Source organism: Syngnathus scovelli, chromosome 12 (genome assembly GCF_024217435.2).
Source record: "Syngnathus scovelli strain Florida chromosome 12, RoL_Ssco_1.2, whole genome shotgun sequence".
NCBI lineage: Eukaryota > Metazoa > Chordata > Actinopteri > Syngnathiformes > Syngnathidae > Syngnathus > Syngnathus scovelli.
This window is the reverse complement of record NC_090858.1, coordinates 6,789,304-6,805,367: the sequence shown is the minus strand read 5'-3', so window position 1 is coordinate 6,805,367 and position 16,064 is coordinate 6,789,304. Positions and strand designations below refer to the sequence as shown.

General features: G+C 39.2%; 1 protein-coding gene across 5 annotated transcripts in view; it reads left to right on the top strand.

Moving 5' to 3' along the window:
* The window catches only part of col19a1 (collagen type XIX alpha 1 chain), a 75,265-nt gene that overhangs the window by 38,287 nt on the left and 20,914 nt on the right, over positions 1 to 16,064 (top strand). For 4 of the 5 annotated variants that reach the window (XM_049736175.2, XM_049736174.2, XM_049736171.2 and 1 more), the window contains 16 exons: positions 4,240 to 4,293; positions 4,368 to 4,412; positions 5,824 to 5,856; positions 7,368 to 7,406; positions 7,517 to 7,558; positions 7,853 to 7,897; positions 8,378 to 8,431; positions 8,904 to 8,948; positions 10,323 to 10,397; positions 11,376 to 11,417; positions 11,931 to 12,008; positions 12,361 to 12,396; positions 13,331 to 13,384; positions 13,596 to 13,649; positions 14,256 to 14,297; positions 15,519 to 15,623. In XM_049736175.2, the coding sequence (XP_049592132.1) occupies positions 4,240 to 4,293; positions 4,368 to 4,412; positions 5,824 to 5,856; positions 7,368 to 7,406; positions 7,517 to 7,558; positions 7,853 to 7,897; positions 8,378 to 8,431; positions 8,904 to 8,948; positions 10,323 to 10,397; positions 11,376 to 11,417; positions 11,931 to 12,008; positions 12,361 to 12,396; positions 13,331 to 13,384; positions 13,596 to 13,649; positions 14,256 to 14,297; positions 15,519 to 15,623 (843 nt within the window). The remainder of the gene's footprint in view (positions 1 to 4,239; positions 4,294 to 4,367; positions 4,413 to 5,823; positions 5,857 to 7,367; positions 7,407 to 7,516; positions 7,559 to 7,852; positions 7,898 to 8,377; positions 8,432 to 8,903; positions 8,949 to 10,322; positions 10,398 to 11,375; positions 11,418 to 11,930; positions 12,009 to 12,360; positions 12,397 to 13,330; positions 13,385 to 13,595; positions 13,650 to 14,255; positions 14,298 to 15,518; positions 15,624 to 16,064) is intronic. The other variant, XM_049736172.2, reaches the window with a different exon arrangement.

Genomic DNA, 16,064 nt, shown 5'->3' with positions numbered 1-16,064 from the left:
ATTTGAGTTGTCACTTGGACCATGGAGTGTAAATCTTGTAGAGACCCAGAAAATTGCATTCCATCATAATCTCTTAACATTAAAACCTCAGATAAAAATTGCAGTCAGTCGTCTGCAGCTGACAGACGTGTTGCGCGCAATTAAAATGTTGGCCTTAGATAACTCAAGCACCTAATGTGAGCTTTGACCTAGACAAATGGACGGACGGACGGACAGACGGAAGATAGATAGATAGATAGATAGATAGATAGATAGATAGATAGATAGATAGATAGATAGATAGATAGATAGATAGATAGATAGATAGATAGATAGATAGATAGATAGATAGATAGATAGATAGATAGATAGATAGATAGATAGATAGATAGATAGATATGCGTTGACCTTGACTTGTTTGTATTCATAGTGATATGCAGCCCTCTCTTCAAAAATGTCATCTTTACGTTAGTTATAGGCTATCTGTACGTAGTAGATCCCACTGTAGACCTCCCACAGTGACTCACCACTCACCCTCCAAACAGACGGATGGTCATTACGTACAGTACCTTTTCAAAAAGGTCCCGCAATCATTTTCATGAGGCCCAGAGGTGCCGTAGCTCACAGGAGGCACATACTAACATGCAGTGTGTAGTGTAAAACATCCCTGGACATGGATCTCACAAGGCCTCCCACTGGCACAGTTGCTACCCCTATTGCCTGCTTAGCCAGCACACCCCCACCTGCTCAACACCTCCAGCGGCCAACTTGTGGTTTAGCCAAGAGTGAAAATTAGGAGGCAAACCTCTTGACTGCACTGTTGATTTCTCGTATTGACGTGCCGTGTACAGGGATCTCTGAGTCGTTTCCTGCACTCTTTGCCAGGAGGAAGGGGGAGTGTCAGCTGGCCGACCTTGACAAGGAAGTTGTCTGCATGAGAACACACTTAATCTGCCTAAAATGACAGGGCATGGCTGAAGGTGTACTATATAGTTATTTGAAGTTTTATGTTCAGAACTTTGGGGGAAAAAAAAATCACAATATCGTCTTTACCACTAAAAGTAAAAGCTCACATTTTTCTGCCTTTCATCCATATAAACATTTTATTTACTTTACACATTATTATTATTATCTGTTGCCACTATGCTTCTAAAATTTCTGCTTGCATGGTCATGTAGCTCTGCATGAACAGTTGCATCAATATTTGAGAGACGATTTCTGCAAACCTATAGTGATCAGTTTATTTTTTTTACTTTACACTTTAAACTAGTCAATTTAAAAAATATCCAAACTGCTTATCCTCACGAGGGTCAAAATAAGTAAGAGTGTTGCTGAGCAAGAGCAAAAATTCGCAATGTAACAATGGCGGTATACCAAGCTAGCAATGTGCTGGTTGCACTGGAATGTTACCAGAAATTGACAGTTGGCTATATTAAATAATTTGTATGAATTAAATAATGGCTTTAATATCTGTCTACTAACTTGCAGCACACAACATCAAGCAAGAAAATTACCTGTGTCAACCAAAACTCCCGAAAAACGAAAGGAAAGGCCATATACGTATCTCTACACCAAGATAAGTAATCAGACACTGAAGGACAGAGAAAACTTAATTATCAATTAAGAGCTTTGGTTATGCCACTCTGCAGCTTGAAAGCCGGAAAGAGAGAGTTGCGCTCACTTCAGTCCAAATTGGGTCGCGACTGATTTGTCGGAACAGAACACGCTCATGAATCAGCATTTAACAGAAATTGAACCTTTCTCAAATGTATTAGTTTTAAAGGAGAACTAATTGTTTTTGTCTTCATTAACACTGATGGCAATTTGGTGGGAAAAATTGGGGTCACTTACTGTATGAAAACTGTGTGACTAGTTGGGTTAAACAGACATTGCTCGTGACCACAAGGGTACACTTGACTTTTACATTTTAGAAACACACTTGTAATTTTTTTGACCTTTCAAACTGTCCAAACTATTACAGTGCCTTGGAGTTCTGTAATTGTCCCCATGGGATCTATTATTGGAGACCATACCCTGGCTGTAAAAACATTTTGAATGAGATTTCAGGTATTACGTCAACATCCAACGCTTAGGCAAAAAATATACAGAGTTACAAACAGAGTGCTGAACACGGGCTCTTTAAAATCATTGATAATTGCCTGAAAAAAATTGATCTAAAAGTCAATTAAATGGAGGCCTGTGTGGGCATCCGGACAGATGGCTAATACTCCTTTTTAAACAATCAATGAACTGGTTAAATTCAATGGGGGAGATTGGTTTTAATAATTCTCATTCACAGTTGGATATGCACTGGGGATGGACAAATTGAGTTTTCAGACTCAAAGTTTGAGTCAGTGAGTCTCTTTTGAATTGGGGCCCCATTTCAAGTCTCAGGGCTCACTTCTTCTGTAGTGTACAGGGAACAATGTGAATTGTCCACTCCCAACCAGTCATACGATAATCGTGTAAATGCTCTCACAGTTGAAGACTTTGAAATCCATTTTCCAAACTCCGCCTATCGTTCTCACTACATGCCTGTGAATCTGTGGAAAAGTCAATGTGGGAAGAATATTGTAATTGGCCACACTAAAAAAAAATGGGAACCATTTTGGCATGCATGACATTTCAGTCCTAAATATTTTTGTGCGAACCAACTGAGGGCCTTAAAACAAAAATCCAGAATACTATCTAAAAAACAGATTTTACTCACAAACAAATTAACATCTGTTGGTAACAGGGAGGATCTTGAGCTTTGATGGTTTACATCATGGAACATTTGGGAGAGTACAAAGTGATGGAATTGGAAATATTAATGCAAGAGCCAAACAGATGTATTACTGTGTTGCAGAAATCTATTGTGCCCATAATCTAAGGGAAGCCAGCAACTGCATAAAAGCCATGTTTTATTCATTTCAACTTACCTCCAATGCTTACAAATTGGATATATGTCCCCATCTTGCCTAACATTGCATTTAAATTGCTGTCCCTACTGTGTCCACCGCTGGAAACGTGTCCACATTGCGCGTGTCTCTGTATTCTGACCGCTGCTTGTTTTTCGTACAGCCGCCCCCTCCCTTTTTGTTATTGATTCTGTTATATAAGATGCACATAAATTTGATTTATGCATGGAATTTCTTGATAAATTGCATTTCCAAAAAATAATTTTTCAAACCAGCTGAACTTCTAAATACAAAACCGCTGCTATCTCGTTTTTTTTCTCATATTTTTAAGCATCTGAACTTTCTTAGTTGGACTTCTCTCATCAACACTTACCTTTAATTCTTGAAATGGATTAACATAGTGATTGGGCAAAAAAAAAAAAAAAAAGGTGGCACATATGGTTAATAAAGCTTCACCAAATTCAATTAGTCCAGTTTTCACGCAGTGCCTTCACCTTTCCCAAAATTATAATATGACAATCCATCTGTTCATATACAGGAACAGTCTGCTGATTTAATAAAAACTGAGGAAACAGAGGCAAAGCTCATTAAAGGTATACTATCGCAGCGGCTGTTGTCAAAGCAATATGGGGAGGTCTGAAGCGTAATTTTCAGGTGAAGATTGTCCAGGTACAGCTACGCAATTTAGAAATGTTGCATTATGAGTTCATAACCTTCAGCAGACGTTTTTGTATTTTCGTTTTCAGGACTTTTTAGGATCCAAACCATTTCTTGGCATTGTTACACAATACCCAGCATGGTGTCGGTGGTGGTGGCTTAGTTGATGATGAATATCTCTGATTCAAGGTTGTTTGCAAGCTTATAAAATATGAGGTCAAAAGTTGTGTAAAATATATAAAAATAAGATGAGAGTTCTCACCACTCCCCAAGAGACCAAGTTTTCCTTGTTTAGATTTCTATCACAGATGTATCTTACTTATCATTCCCTGTACGTCATGGCCAATGTGAAAGTACACTTGGTGTTTACTTCGACATTTTCCTCACATAAGTGACAGTGAAAGAAATCCTATTAAAATGCACCAAGGACGGCTCACATGCAATCATGAAGTGCCATCTATTGGAAGAGAGTGGAATGGAACATGGAAAAGGTGCTGCAATGCAACAGGGGCTGATGTTTTCTCGCAGTTTCATTATTTAAAGATAATTATAATGTACCACATTTGGATTCAGACAATTTTATTTTCCTGATTTTTAGTTTTTCACATCGCCTGGTATTTTCAATTTTTTTGTTTTTGTTTGTTTGTTTCTTTGTGCATCCCCTTAAGCTTGTAACTCAATGTTCTGTTATATCCACATGCAGGGGGAGAAGGGTGAGCCTGGCATCTCGGAGGAAAAGGGGGCAAAAGGAGACCCTGTAGGTATTTCCCTGCGGCGACACTTTAAATGCTGCCTTGCTACTGAGTCATTTACCAACATCTCCTCCCACAGGGTCAGCCAGGTTCCCAGGGGGACGAAGGGATGAAAGGACAGAAAGTGAGTCAATGTCAAGTGGCAATACATGACACTCCTCTCTGTTTGTGTCTGCTGTCACTGTGCCTGCGAACGTGTGAGTTATTATGTTTGGACTACAAGGATATCTGAATGTCAGTCATCAACAACTAATGAATTGGCAGCTCTGTCGCATTTTTTCCCCCGTCTCAGCAGGACGACGCAATACAACAAAAGCTAGCAGCAGGCAACTTGTACATTTTTATTTATAGGTGGCATTTAAGAATAATGCTGCATTAGAACAAAAGTAAGCCCTTAGTGGACAAGTATGGCAACTATAGAAGCAGACTGTTGCCTTGAAGGAAAGTAAAAGTGTTTCAATAATAACACAAGAATGAAATACAGTCTGTTTTTTTCTTTTGGTGTTTCTTTCCTCTGGGATGTCCCATTAGTCTTTATGTACCTTGGCTTTAATCGTTCTTCAAAAAATTGGCTTCCTCTCTGCATTTGCATTTGATCACAATCCAAATGTGCTTTAAAAGCCTCTCCAGCTTTGCTGTCTTAACACTTTCAAATTCAGAAGATTGTGGTCGCTTGGCTGTGAATGAGTTCTCTGTACGCTTTTGAGTTATTTATATGATGTCCATAGTATATATAGATAGATAGATTGTTGCTGTGTTGTGAGAGCATGAAAGTAATAGGTTATAAATGATGAATGGGAGAAAGCAGGCTCCCAACAGCAATGCATCACAGTTAGAGCTCCCAACACGACCATTACAAAAGGTTGTATGCGCTTTAAGGATGCCACAATAACTATGGGGACTGCAATGTGCATGACATGAAGACCAATGATGAATGTTTTTTGTGGCACTCACCTCATATCACTTGACTTCCACTTTATTTTCCATTTTGCCATGCCTCCCGTGTTGTTCCTTAAAAAGATATTGATGTATCCGTGAGGTCATTGGTAGCATGTTACCTCTGAAAGTACAAAGCCCAATGCCAATGAAGTTGGGATGTTGTGTGAAATGTAAACAAAAGAAGAATGCCAGCAGTCCAGACCTGTCTCCCATTTATAATGATAATCATTATGAATCATTATGATGCACAAAATACGACCTCTGGACTGTCGAGACACTCAATTTGTACATCAAGAAATATTGGTTAAGTAGGCCACTTGCAAACCTGGAAGTGAAGTTTTACGTTTATCGACCATTTTGATTTATTTATTTTCCCTCAAATTTTATACACCTACTCCCCTCATTTAGAATTCAAAATGTATCGAAAAAACGCAAAATTAGGTTCCTGTAAAATTCTCGGTTTGATTAAAGCCGGTCAAGATTTCTAAATAATACAAAACCATGTCGGTTATGGCAAGGCTTTTTTTATTTATTTTTTTAACTAAGTTATACTTATAACTTAACCTGAATGAACTATTATTGTTTTTGTTTTTTAGGGTGATGCTGGCCCCCCTGGTCCACCTGGTCCTGTAAGTGTATGATGAGTAGTGTGTTTATTGTCCAGTCTAAGTCTTCAGCTGTGACAAGCAAATTCTGGCTATATTGGCATCCCATTGATGAACACATAAAACATAACACTTAAAAAAAGGTTTCTTTTGATCATGTACTATTTAATACATTAGTTATCCTTGCCACTCTGGGGTGTTGAGCTTTCGTGTTCTTATTTAAGCAGAGAGGACTGCTGCTTGTTTTTAATCTTCAATCTCAGCATCCTCCGCTGGCATAAATTTCAGAATACTAGCAGCCCAGGCTGACCACTAATTGAGCGCACGCTTCCACACATTGATCTCTCATCAGGGTGTCATGTGATGCTGTGATACAATTATGACTGATATATATCCAGTTTCATACTGTGGAAAATATAAAGGGAGTTTTTTACCAGCAAAAAAAAAAAAAAAAGCTGATTTCTGTATCTGCACGTCAAGAATCGAACATCAAAGTAAATTATAGTGGTCGGTTTTAAAGGCAATCCAAAGCACTGAAGACTTCCTTTGCAAATGTCACTTCTTAAAATTTCACGACAGTGGGAAAGAGAATTGTTCCTCTCAATCAAAAGCAAAACGCTCCGTGGTGTTCAACGGGTTGTGGTGAGCTGCAGGCCTCCCAGGCTATTGCAGACGTCTTCAGCAGCGCACACAAGAGAAGAAAACATTAGTCATTTGATAAATGAGACTGTTTGAACATTTAGTACCAGTCTCTGTCTGTGCTCTCTGCCTTCCTGTGGCAGATAATTTTGGCAGTTAAGCATCGATTTCCCTTACACAGCAGAAGCAGGGGTTCAGATCATTACCCTCCTTCCATAAACCTTCTTGTGCCTCTATGTATTAGTGGCAGGGAGGTGCAGTGGTTTTATTGGCGCGCACTGCATCATTCTCCTCGATGGCCTTAGCGTGGCAAAACTGGTTTTTGAGCTCCGAGTTTTTTTTTTTTTAAATACAGATGCCAGCTTCACTTTACAATAGAGCTTTGTAATGTGTTTAACTCAAGCTGGCATCCTAACTCTGTTGAGTAAATAGTGGCACGGCAGAGTTCACTGCTCATGTGCGAAATTGACAACAAAGCTGCATGTTGATGGCAGCCAGATGTTGATCAATGTTTTTTCAGAAAATGAGACAAGTGACTATACGTTGACTTTTGATGAATGGTGCAGAAAGCCCTTTGAGACAGCCGATGACCCAGTATTTCTTTTAAGATTTATATTGCTCCAGATGGAAAAATACTTTATTTAATAACTGTAATTGTCCCAAAAGACTCATAAGCAAGTGTTGTGCAAATGCACCTGCACAAAAGATGTCAGTTCAGATAATGAGCCGCTAAACAATGGCAAAGCTGTCTAATTAAAGATTTAACTTGCGATTGTTCCTGGATATCATATAATGTGGGCTGCTAGTAACATTAGACAGAGGTGGATATTGGGCGTTCGTTTTAATTTTATAGGCCATGATTTGATGACAGACTGTGTCTTTTTCATTCTGTCTAGGTAGTGACAGCTCATGGGTTGAAGCAGATCTCTGGAACTGTAAGCATCTCCATTGTATCATAAATCACTGATGATTTGCAAAGACACTAAAATTGTATTTGTTGCTGAGTCACAATTTGAACTGCTTCATTTTGTCATATGCCTTAAAGGATGAAATGATCATTTTGCAGAAGGGAGAAAAGGGAGATCGGGTAAGCATTGTTGAATATTGAAAAGTTCTGCGGGAACATTTACATGGCCCATTTATCTTTAATGTGCAGTATATTAACATTAATGATGAGAAGACTGAATGTTCTCAGTTGAAGTCCTTAATGGATGTCAAAAAGTACAAGACTTGGGAGACTTCCTGCAGAAGAAGGAAGGTCTCCTTGCTTGTTCTTATAGCTGCTTCCTTGAGTGTGGCACCTTCTTTCTCGTTTGCCAAAACGCAAATAGAGTTAAGGTGATGCACTGTACTTTCTCTCACCCTTTGAGTCATTTCACAGGGAAACATTGGGCTACCAGGACAGAAAGGAGATCAAGGTCCTGAGGTGAGTCCACGTGTTCAAATTGTTTATTCACTGTTTTAATGAATACAAGACAGTCTAAATACAAATATGGGAACACCAGATATTTATCATCATTCTGAGCCATTGATTGTACACTTTAAGTTGGAATCCTACTTTTCCCAAGCTAGTTAGTAGTTAATGCATCGTTTATTTCCTCCAGAGTGTCAATGTGACAGATAAGTGACAAAATTGAGATAAATGCATCGTTATTATTATAAAAACTGAAATGTACTGTAAAAATATAACACCGGTTATCCCACTGTCATTTACTGGCACCCTGCTGCCAGTATTTCTTTTTTGTTATTTTACACAGATAGTCTTTACAGTGTGCCCATTGAGAATAACCGATGTTATTCTTAGTATATAGAAACAATCACTACTTTTTTTTATTTTATTTTAAGGCATTTACATCCTATAGTACGGGGAAAAAGTAACTTATTTTTTTACATTTTCTTCCATCAGGGGAAACAAGGACCATCTGGTTCGACTGGACTCCCCGGCCTCCCAGGAGAGCCAGTAAGTATACCTGCAGCAGACTCCATGTCAAGCCCTGTCGCCTTATCTGTCACCTTGGCTTATCCTCTGCTTCCCAACGCACTCCGCCAGACTGAGCCTGAGATCAATTGATGAATACCGCGATTAGCAGGATGTCAGGGAAAAGAGTCCAGTCTCTATTTTTTCTTTCTAACGCATTCCGTCAGCAGATTTAATAATTAATTAGCAGAAAGAAGAAAATGTCTGTGCGTTTTGCCAAATAACAGAAGTGCAATCTGTTTGCTGCACCTGCTTTGATAATGAGCATCTGTCTTTCTTGAAAAGCAGGCAGGAAAAAAAAAGAGACATTTTATAAATCCTGTCTAAAAAATATTAGGCTGGAACTCGACAGTCTGCCAAAGCAGTGATGAGGGGGATGGGTTGTTGGAGATGAATGCGTGTGAAATTAAGATCTGCTGACAGATGTCTTTTTTGTCTCCACTCCTGTTTACAGGGCTCTCCAGGATTGCCTGGTAGAGATGGCTTGAAAGGAGAGAAGGTAAGAAATCATCAAATCAAATTGTCATCTTTACAAAAAAGGATTTATGGTGTTTTTATTAGTAGTTGAACATACAAGACACCTTCCTGATAACTCACCTGCCATCCACGGCATCGTCAATCACGCCAGAACTTTGTTTCCCTCCATTTGATGCCCTCGACTACCCCCACTTTTCCACCAGCGACTCTTACAGCAGGACTTGTTCCAAAGACTCGACTGAGAGTGACAAAGTGCAAGAGTGTGCGCTTTGACACGCGAGTTTGATGAGGTGTGTCGCTTGTCAAAATAAATGACGCTTTACACGCGACGCCCCTCCCGCCACAGTCATTCTGTCAAACTCCAGGGCAGAGAAATAAATCTAATTCCAAGTGCTTAAGCTTCTGACATCCTCTCAGATTGAAAACCCTCCTTTTGTCACCTTCACTAATGCAAACTAATGCCAAAGACAGGTGTGATTATGTATTCGTATGAGAGTCGCAACAAAAACAAACAATCATCTCGAGTAGATGTGGATGGAAAACAAATATCTGTACATAAAGCCATTAAAATATGTGGCTGTAGAGAGCATGTTAAGTATGCTGAAAATGAATAACAAATTGTCCTTGTAAAGCTGCACAGATTTTTCCATTTACTTAAGCTAGGCATGCCCTTACACTGAGCCGTCTTTGCAGTTTGCTTAAATAATTTCCTTCTTTCATATGATCGGTGACATCGGCCTGCTCCGGTTGTGTGGACTGTAGATATAGTGCCATGAAAAAGTATTTGCCTTCTTGTCAAAATATTTTTTGCATAGTCTCTCCATTTCTATATGTTTTCCCGTAGCCAATAAATAATATATAAATTGCTTACTATTTATAGTATTTTACTTCTCTGTGGGCTTCTTAGTTATTGTAATGTTTGTGGTGTGCAACGACCATGATGAGTCAGTAAAATCAGGATGTATAATTTGGATTTGCTCAGAAAATCTCTGCTAATGAATGTTGACTGTAAAATGTTTGACTTGCTACCATTCGCATTTTCCTCCACTGCAAATAGTGAGAGAATTAAACTTAAAGTTTCATTTGAAACTATAAGTTGACACATTCACCTTGCTGTCACACTGTTAACAATAAAAACATATGGCATGTTGGTATATCTGTTTTGGCCGTCCTTACATTTGCCGGCTGTCATTTTGATTTTGAAAAAGAAAGCAAGTTGTCAACATCACTGGGATTATTTCCATACATGAAAGGATTGCAATAAATGACTTCAGACAGGAACCGAAAATGTTTTTTAAAACAAAAGTTGGACAAATATTACTAACTATCACAATGAAGGGCATCATGCCTTAAACAAATAAATAGTCTGAGGATTGACTCATGACTCTTTTAATAGGGAGACTTGGGAGATGTGATGGGACTTCAGGGACCCCCAGGACCAAAGGGTGAGCCTGGTGAACCAGGATTTGTGGTATGTATTCACATTAACTGACTGTTTTGGCTGTCCTAAACATTCTAGAAATAATTTAATACATATGGCTTCATCAAGCATAGCTTTTGAACCAGCAGCAGATTAGCAAAAGTCGCCCCCGGGCTACAGCCTACATACTGTAGAAGCTAATATTATGACACAAGCCATTAAGTAATCAAATATTAGGTAACCTCATCCTGGGTAATAATTACGCCTACCATTGTCAAGATAAAGGCTTTTGAAGCATTACATTTTATGGATGTGTCTACGCATCTAAAAATGTTTATTATAGCCGCAAGTGACTCTTGCACGATTCTCCTCTAACTTCATCGTCATCTTGTTTGTTTTCTTGGAAACAACACTCAATCTGAAGTGATCTCATCAAGTAGAGAAATAGGGGAGGGAATTAGTGCAGGCTGAAGTGTTTATACCTCTTACATGTTCTCTAACCTGATACGTGTGCAAAATAAGATGCCATCTTAGGGACGAGGGTCCTTTGGCGAATGTCATTGCCGGTAAGTGTTTCTGAGGGAACATAGATATTTTTCCACACATTTTATGGTCTTTGTTATTTAAGACGACAATAAAAGCGATAAAATGAACTCAGTGGGTGTCTTTAATGAGGCAGCCCTCTTCAAATAACTGTCGCTCAATTGATTTTTGCCTGTAAATGAATGATGTAGGTCTGTATTTCTTTGCTCACTTTTACGATTGGATGTAATAATGAAGTTCTTCGGGAAATGGTGTCATTGTTAATCACAAGCCACCATCTTGAAAGGAATACACAAGATGCAATGTGGGGCTTGATAAAACAGTCATCAATGTCGTCTTTGTGCTGGAAAGTCAATGAATGATAATAAATGTGTTTTTGTACTCGTGTAATCCTTGCAAACACTACTGAACATGAGCTTGTGACACTTTTTAGATGGCACTCTTGAGTTTGTTGTGTTGTTCTTTTCTGATTTATCTCCCATGTAGGGTGACGGGCTGACTTTGTCCAGAGCCACCCGTGGCCCCAAGGTAAAGTACTGACACTGCAGATCATCATGGACACCAGCCACATTAATCTGCTCATCCCGTAGATACAGATCAAGACCAGTTTTAGGTAGATCCAGTTTAAGGTAGACCCTTTTCTGTTCAACCAGGAAATGACTATCAACTAGTGGAACCAATGTGGGCAGTACAAATTTTACCTCTGACCTCACAAAGATTCCTACATACACACTCGAAACATTGTAAAAGTATTTCCAGAGGAGTGTTTTGATTTTTGATGGAACTGTTCTAAAGAGAAAACAAATTACATATTGTGTAGCTCTCAGCATGTGTAGACTTTTCAAATGAAAGAGCTAAAGAACATGTGCACGCCACTGGTCTTGAAAATACATGCTTCCTCCCCTCCAAGCTGCCGAAGACAAAAACATAAAAGTGAAAATCCATTCGGGTCCAGTATAAATACTTAATGATCATGCAGTGCGGCAGCTCTGCAGGAGCATCGGATTGAGCTGTCTGACTGTTGCCTTGTTCTTTTGTCAGGGGGAACGCGGTGTCCCAGGACTACCTGGGGAGCATGGTGAAAAAGGCGAGCCTGGCGAGAGCATCACAGGCATGCCTGTGAGTATGATGGTGTATTTGATTGTTCTGCATATTCATTATTTACCCTGGGCTCATATCTATACCCAGTAAAAAAGAGCCCGGCGCACAGTAAATTCATTTTCTGCTGGAAATGGCTGTCATCACTGCCGGGTTGCTTCCTGCCGTGTGGCACGCAGTCATCCCGCATCATATATCTTGCACGTTTCAACTTCACCGACATGATTGCAAGAGCGTCTGTCTCTATTTCTTTTAATATGGAATTGTTGGAGGCAGTATCAATGTGAGCAAAAGGTGTCTAACACAATAGTTTTATTGGATCCCTGGTGCTAGAGGGCAGATGGTGTTAACAAGCTGCGTGATATGTTCTCAGGGCCCCTTGGGACCTCCTGGAAAGCCAGGAATTGAGGTTGGTGGAATATACCCTGAATCCATGACATGAAAACATACATTCCCTTTGCCTTCCAGCTGAGTAAAACTACAACAAGCTTTATAATAATTGGTACATAGTGGAAGTTGTACATTTGGGAAATAGGAAATGTTCAAGTAAATAAAATATACCTTCCATGTCAAAGCTTGACGTTTAAATCATCACGTAAGATGTGAGATGTCAGCAATTCTTGTGCATTTAAAGTTTTCACTCCAGGTTTGGGTGATTTTATCCTCCGTGATAAAATGTAGGATGATAACCGCAGAACTCACTGCAACATAGGAAAGCATCTGGCTGTTCACGCAAATACATTTTACCGAGCAGATGCTAAGATACTGTGTAGAATACCTACACTATACAATTTAATATCTTTAATGGAGTATGAAAGTAGCTTTATTTTATTGCAGTTTTATTATGTTGAATTATTTGGTGAAACTAAAAATGGGGCTGCGGGAGGCATTGCCTCCCTCCCCCACTGAAATATTCTTGATCCCTCTCAGGTGCCAGTCCAGATGATTGAGTATTTTTTGATTTCTCCTTGGAATTTCTTGTCAACCCCCGCCCTCCCGCATCCCTTGTAGGGAACTTGTAAGGGACTTGTGTCTGCCTGTTTTTTCTGAAGGCTTTTAGGGGGTTGTTTAAAAAGAAATTAAAAAAAATCTTTGGCCACCCCAACAAAAAAAAAAGTAGCTCTGCCCTGTTAGTTCTAAATGTTAAATCAATATTTGAAACTTGTGTGAATTATTCATTATTTACCTTGGTATGAATTAGAAAAGATAAAGGGATAATGAAAAATATACATAGATTATGTCTGGTTTGGAGATCCCACGATAAATTATGTATTATTACTAGGTTTCCGTTGCCAGCTGCTATTTTTTTCTTTAAGTCATCAAAGCTGATGGTTATTTTTCAGGGTGTTCGTGGAGCCCCAGGTTCACCTGGGCCTGCTGGATCTCCAGGAAGAGAGGTAAGTTGTTCCCATCACCCCATCCACCACCTGCCACGTGTGCAGATATAAGCCGACATAATAGCTGCCATCATGCTGGGACTCAAGCAGCGTGTCAGATCACACATTGCCACCGACTGTGATGGATATGAAAGTACAATTACAGTGTCGCATGGTCGCTTAATTTCATTCCCGGAAGGATTGTTAGTTTCCTTCCTTGTCTCACTTAAAGGGCCCTCCTGGTAGACCGGGCCCCCCTGGCCCAGCTGGACCTCCAGGTGAACCAGTAAGTTTCAAAATCCCTTTTGCCTATTTATACCATGAAGGTGCAGCTTCAGCACGGGGAGTATTTGCAGCCAGGCTTGCTGTTCATGGCTTAATGTTACCTTCAGGAATTTGGTTGCATTTATGACTAATTGACAGTCGCCCTGCTCCCTTTCAGCCACTGTTTTCATATAGTCGGTGTCTGTAACACTCCAGTGATGAAAAAAAAGATTGGAAAAAAAGATCAAAACTATGGACTTTTCCATTTAAAATGTTTAAAAATGTTTAAAATGTGGTGTAAAGACTCACAAACCACATTCATTGTCCAATTTATGTTTGTTGTACAAAGACAACAAACCTTCGACACAATATGAAAACATAATAATTGTGCAGACGAGCAACAAATTCATTCAAGTGCTTCTCCTCAGCCTTGGAGAATTAAACAATAAATGTCAAACATATTAAAAGATTTCTGAAGTGTTCAAGGATTTGTTCTTTCAAAAAAAAACATTATTAACCACTCTCTTCAGAAACAAATAAAAATCTGAATAGTTTTCTAATATAATAAATGTACTAGCCTGAAGGTTCCTGTGTTTTATGTGCTTTTTTTTTTTACTTTCTCTCTTAGACTGCACTACCAATTGTTGGAGACATGGGGGCTTTGCTCAAGGTATTTTATCATACTAATTAATGATAATTGCAGCTTTTCAGGATTGAATGCATTATTTTGGAATCTAAATGTAAAAACCTCATTGTGTTGTTTATCTAGAAATGTATGGCTTGCAGGAGCCAATGGTGCAATGTAAAGCCCTTGAGTGCCTCCATCAGGATGTCTGGGATACATTTAGAAATTCTTGTAATATAATTTCAAGCCCTCTCACTGGTAATTATAGAGAATTTTATGTGGATATTTTCATTATGCTGCAATATACACTGAACAAAAGTATGAATGCAGCACATTTGCTTTTCATGATATGAATTGAAAGATCTGAGACTTTTTCAGCGGACACAGAAGGAGTATTTTGCTCATACATACATCCAGTCATTCTCTGTACTGCTTGTCCTTCCGTGGGTTGCTGGAGCCTATCACGGCAGACTTTAGGCAACCCTGAACAGCTAATTGCAAGTTATTTCAAAGCATTTTTCATATATAACGTAGAAAAACATAGGAAAATAACCAAATGGGTTGCGTTTATATTTTTGGTTAACATACTAGAAACTAGTGAACATTGATGCAAAACGTTGATGCAAAATGTTTCAAAAGATTACCAGAATGCAGGTAATCCATTTCTGGCAGAAACAATTTTTTAATAAGGCCGCAAGACAGCTTTGATGGCAGCACTAATGTGGCAATAACAAAAGCTTTTAAAAAATATATATTTTGCTACTCCTACGGCTAATTTGGATTCCTCTAAAAGCTCATTTAAACATTCTTGTTTAGGCGTTTCTTGATCCCTGCAAACCTTTTTATTTGACAATTTTCAACTCGACCAATTGCCTTTTTTATTCATAAATTCTGACTCATGCACAATTTTTTTAATCCAAAACATAACTGTACTGCCACTTGCAAAGGCACAGTCTGGTACATTCTGCTGGAAGGCGCAGTCCTTATATTTAGAATGGATCATGAATGGTGATATTTAAAATTCTCACCTAAATGTCACAGCCAATGAGTTTGACAAAGTTCACCACTCACCTCAATGAGAAACGCCGTTGGTGGGTTCACATTATTTCTGCTATGCAGACATTTAAACAAGCCTTTATGTCAGCTAGGGTCTTGTCTTCCACACGGGAATATAACACAATACATTATGATAATTTTGGACTCAGACTTGATATGTTATTTGTGTCACCACATTTGTGTCCTCCATTGCCCTCCTTGTGCTGCTAGAATGCCTGCAGTGCTTGTCAGATGAGAGTTTCCGGGCTGACTGGACAGAAGGGAGAGAAGGGCTCCCCTGGAGTGCTTGGAAATGACGGCATGGTGGGAGAAAAGGTATGTGTGACTTATTAGTAAGATGCTAGAAATACCCTATGGTATCACTTCAACCTGCAGTAGGTGAGACCGGAACTTGATGTCGTACTTTTTACACTCGAATATATCTCCAATACATCATATCGTGAACAGATTTGCAGATGTGCCAAGGGGGGCACCGCAGGAATACCCAATCAAGCATACCACATCCAAAAAATTCATAAATTTGCTATAGACCATTGCCCTGGAGCAAAGTTGACGCTGCACCCGTTTTTACGCCGAGTGCACGGGTGCCAATCTACCGAAACTACTTGGATGAAAACCTAAGTTCGAGTCATGACAACTTTGTACGTTTAACTTGATGTCTGGGGATGGTAATTGATACAACGTTCTTTTTGGAAAATGGGTTCCTGTAATTCTATCCCTACGATCCATATAGATTCTCCTTTCCAAAAAAAAAAA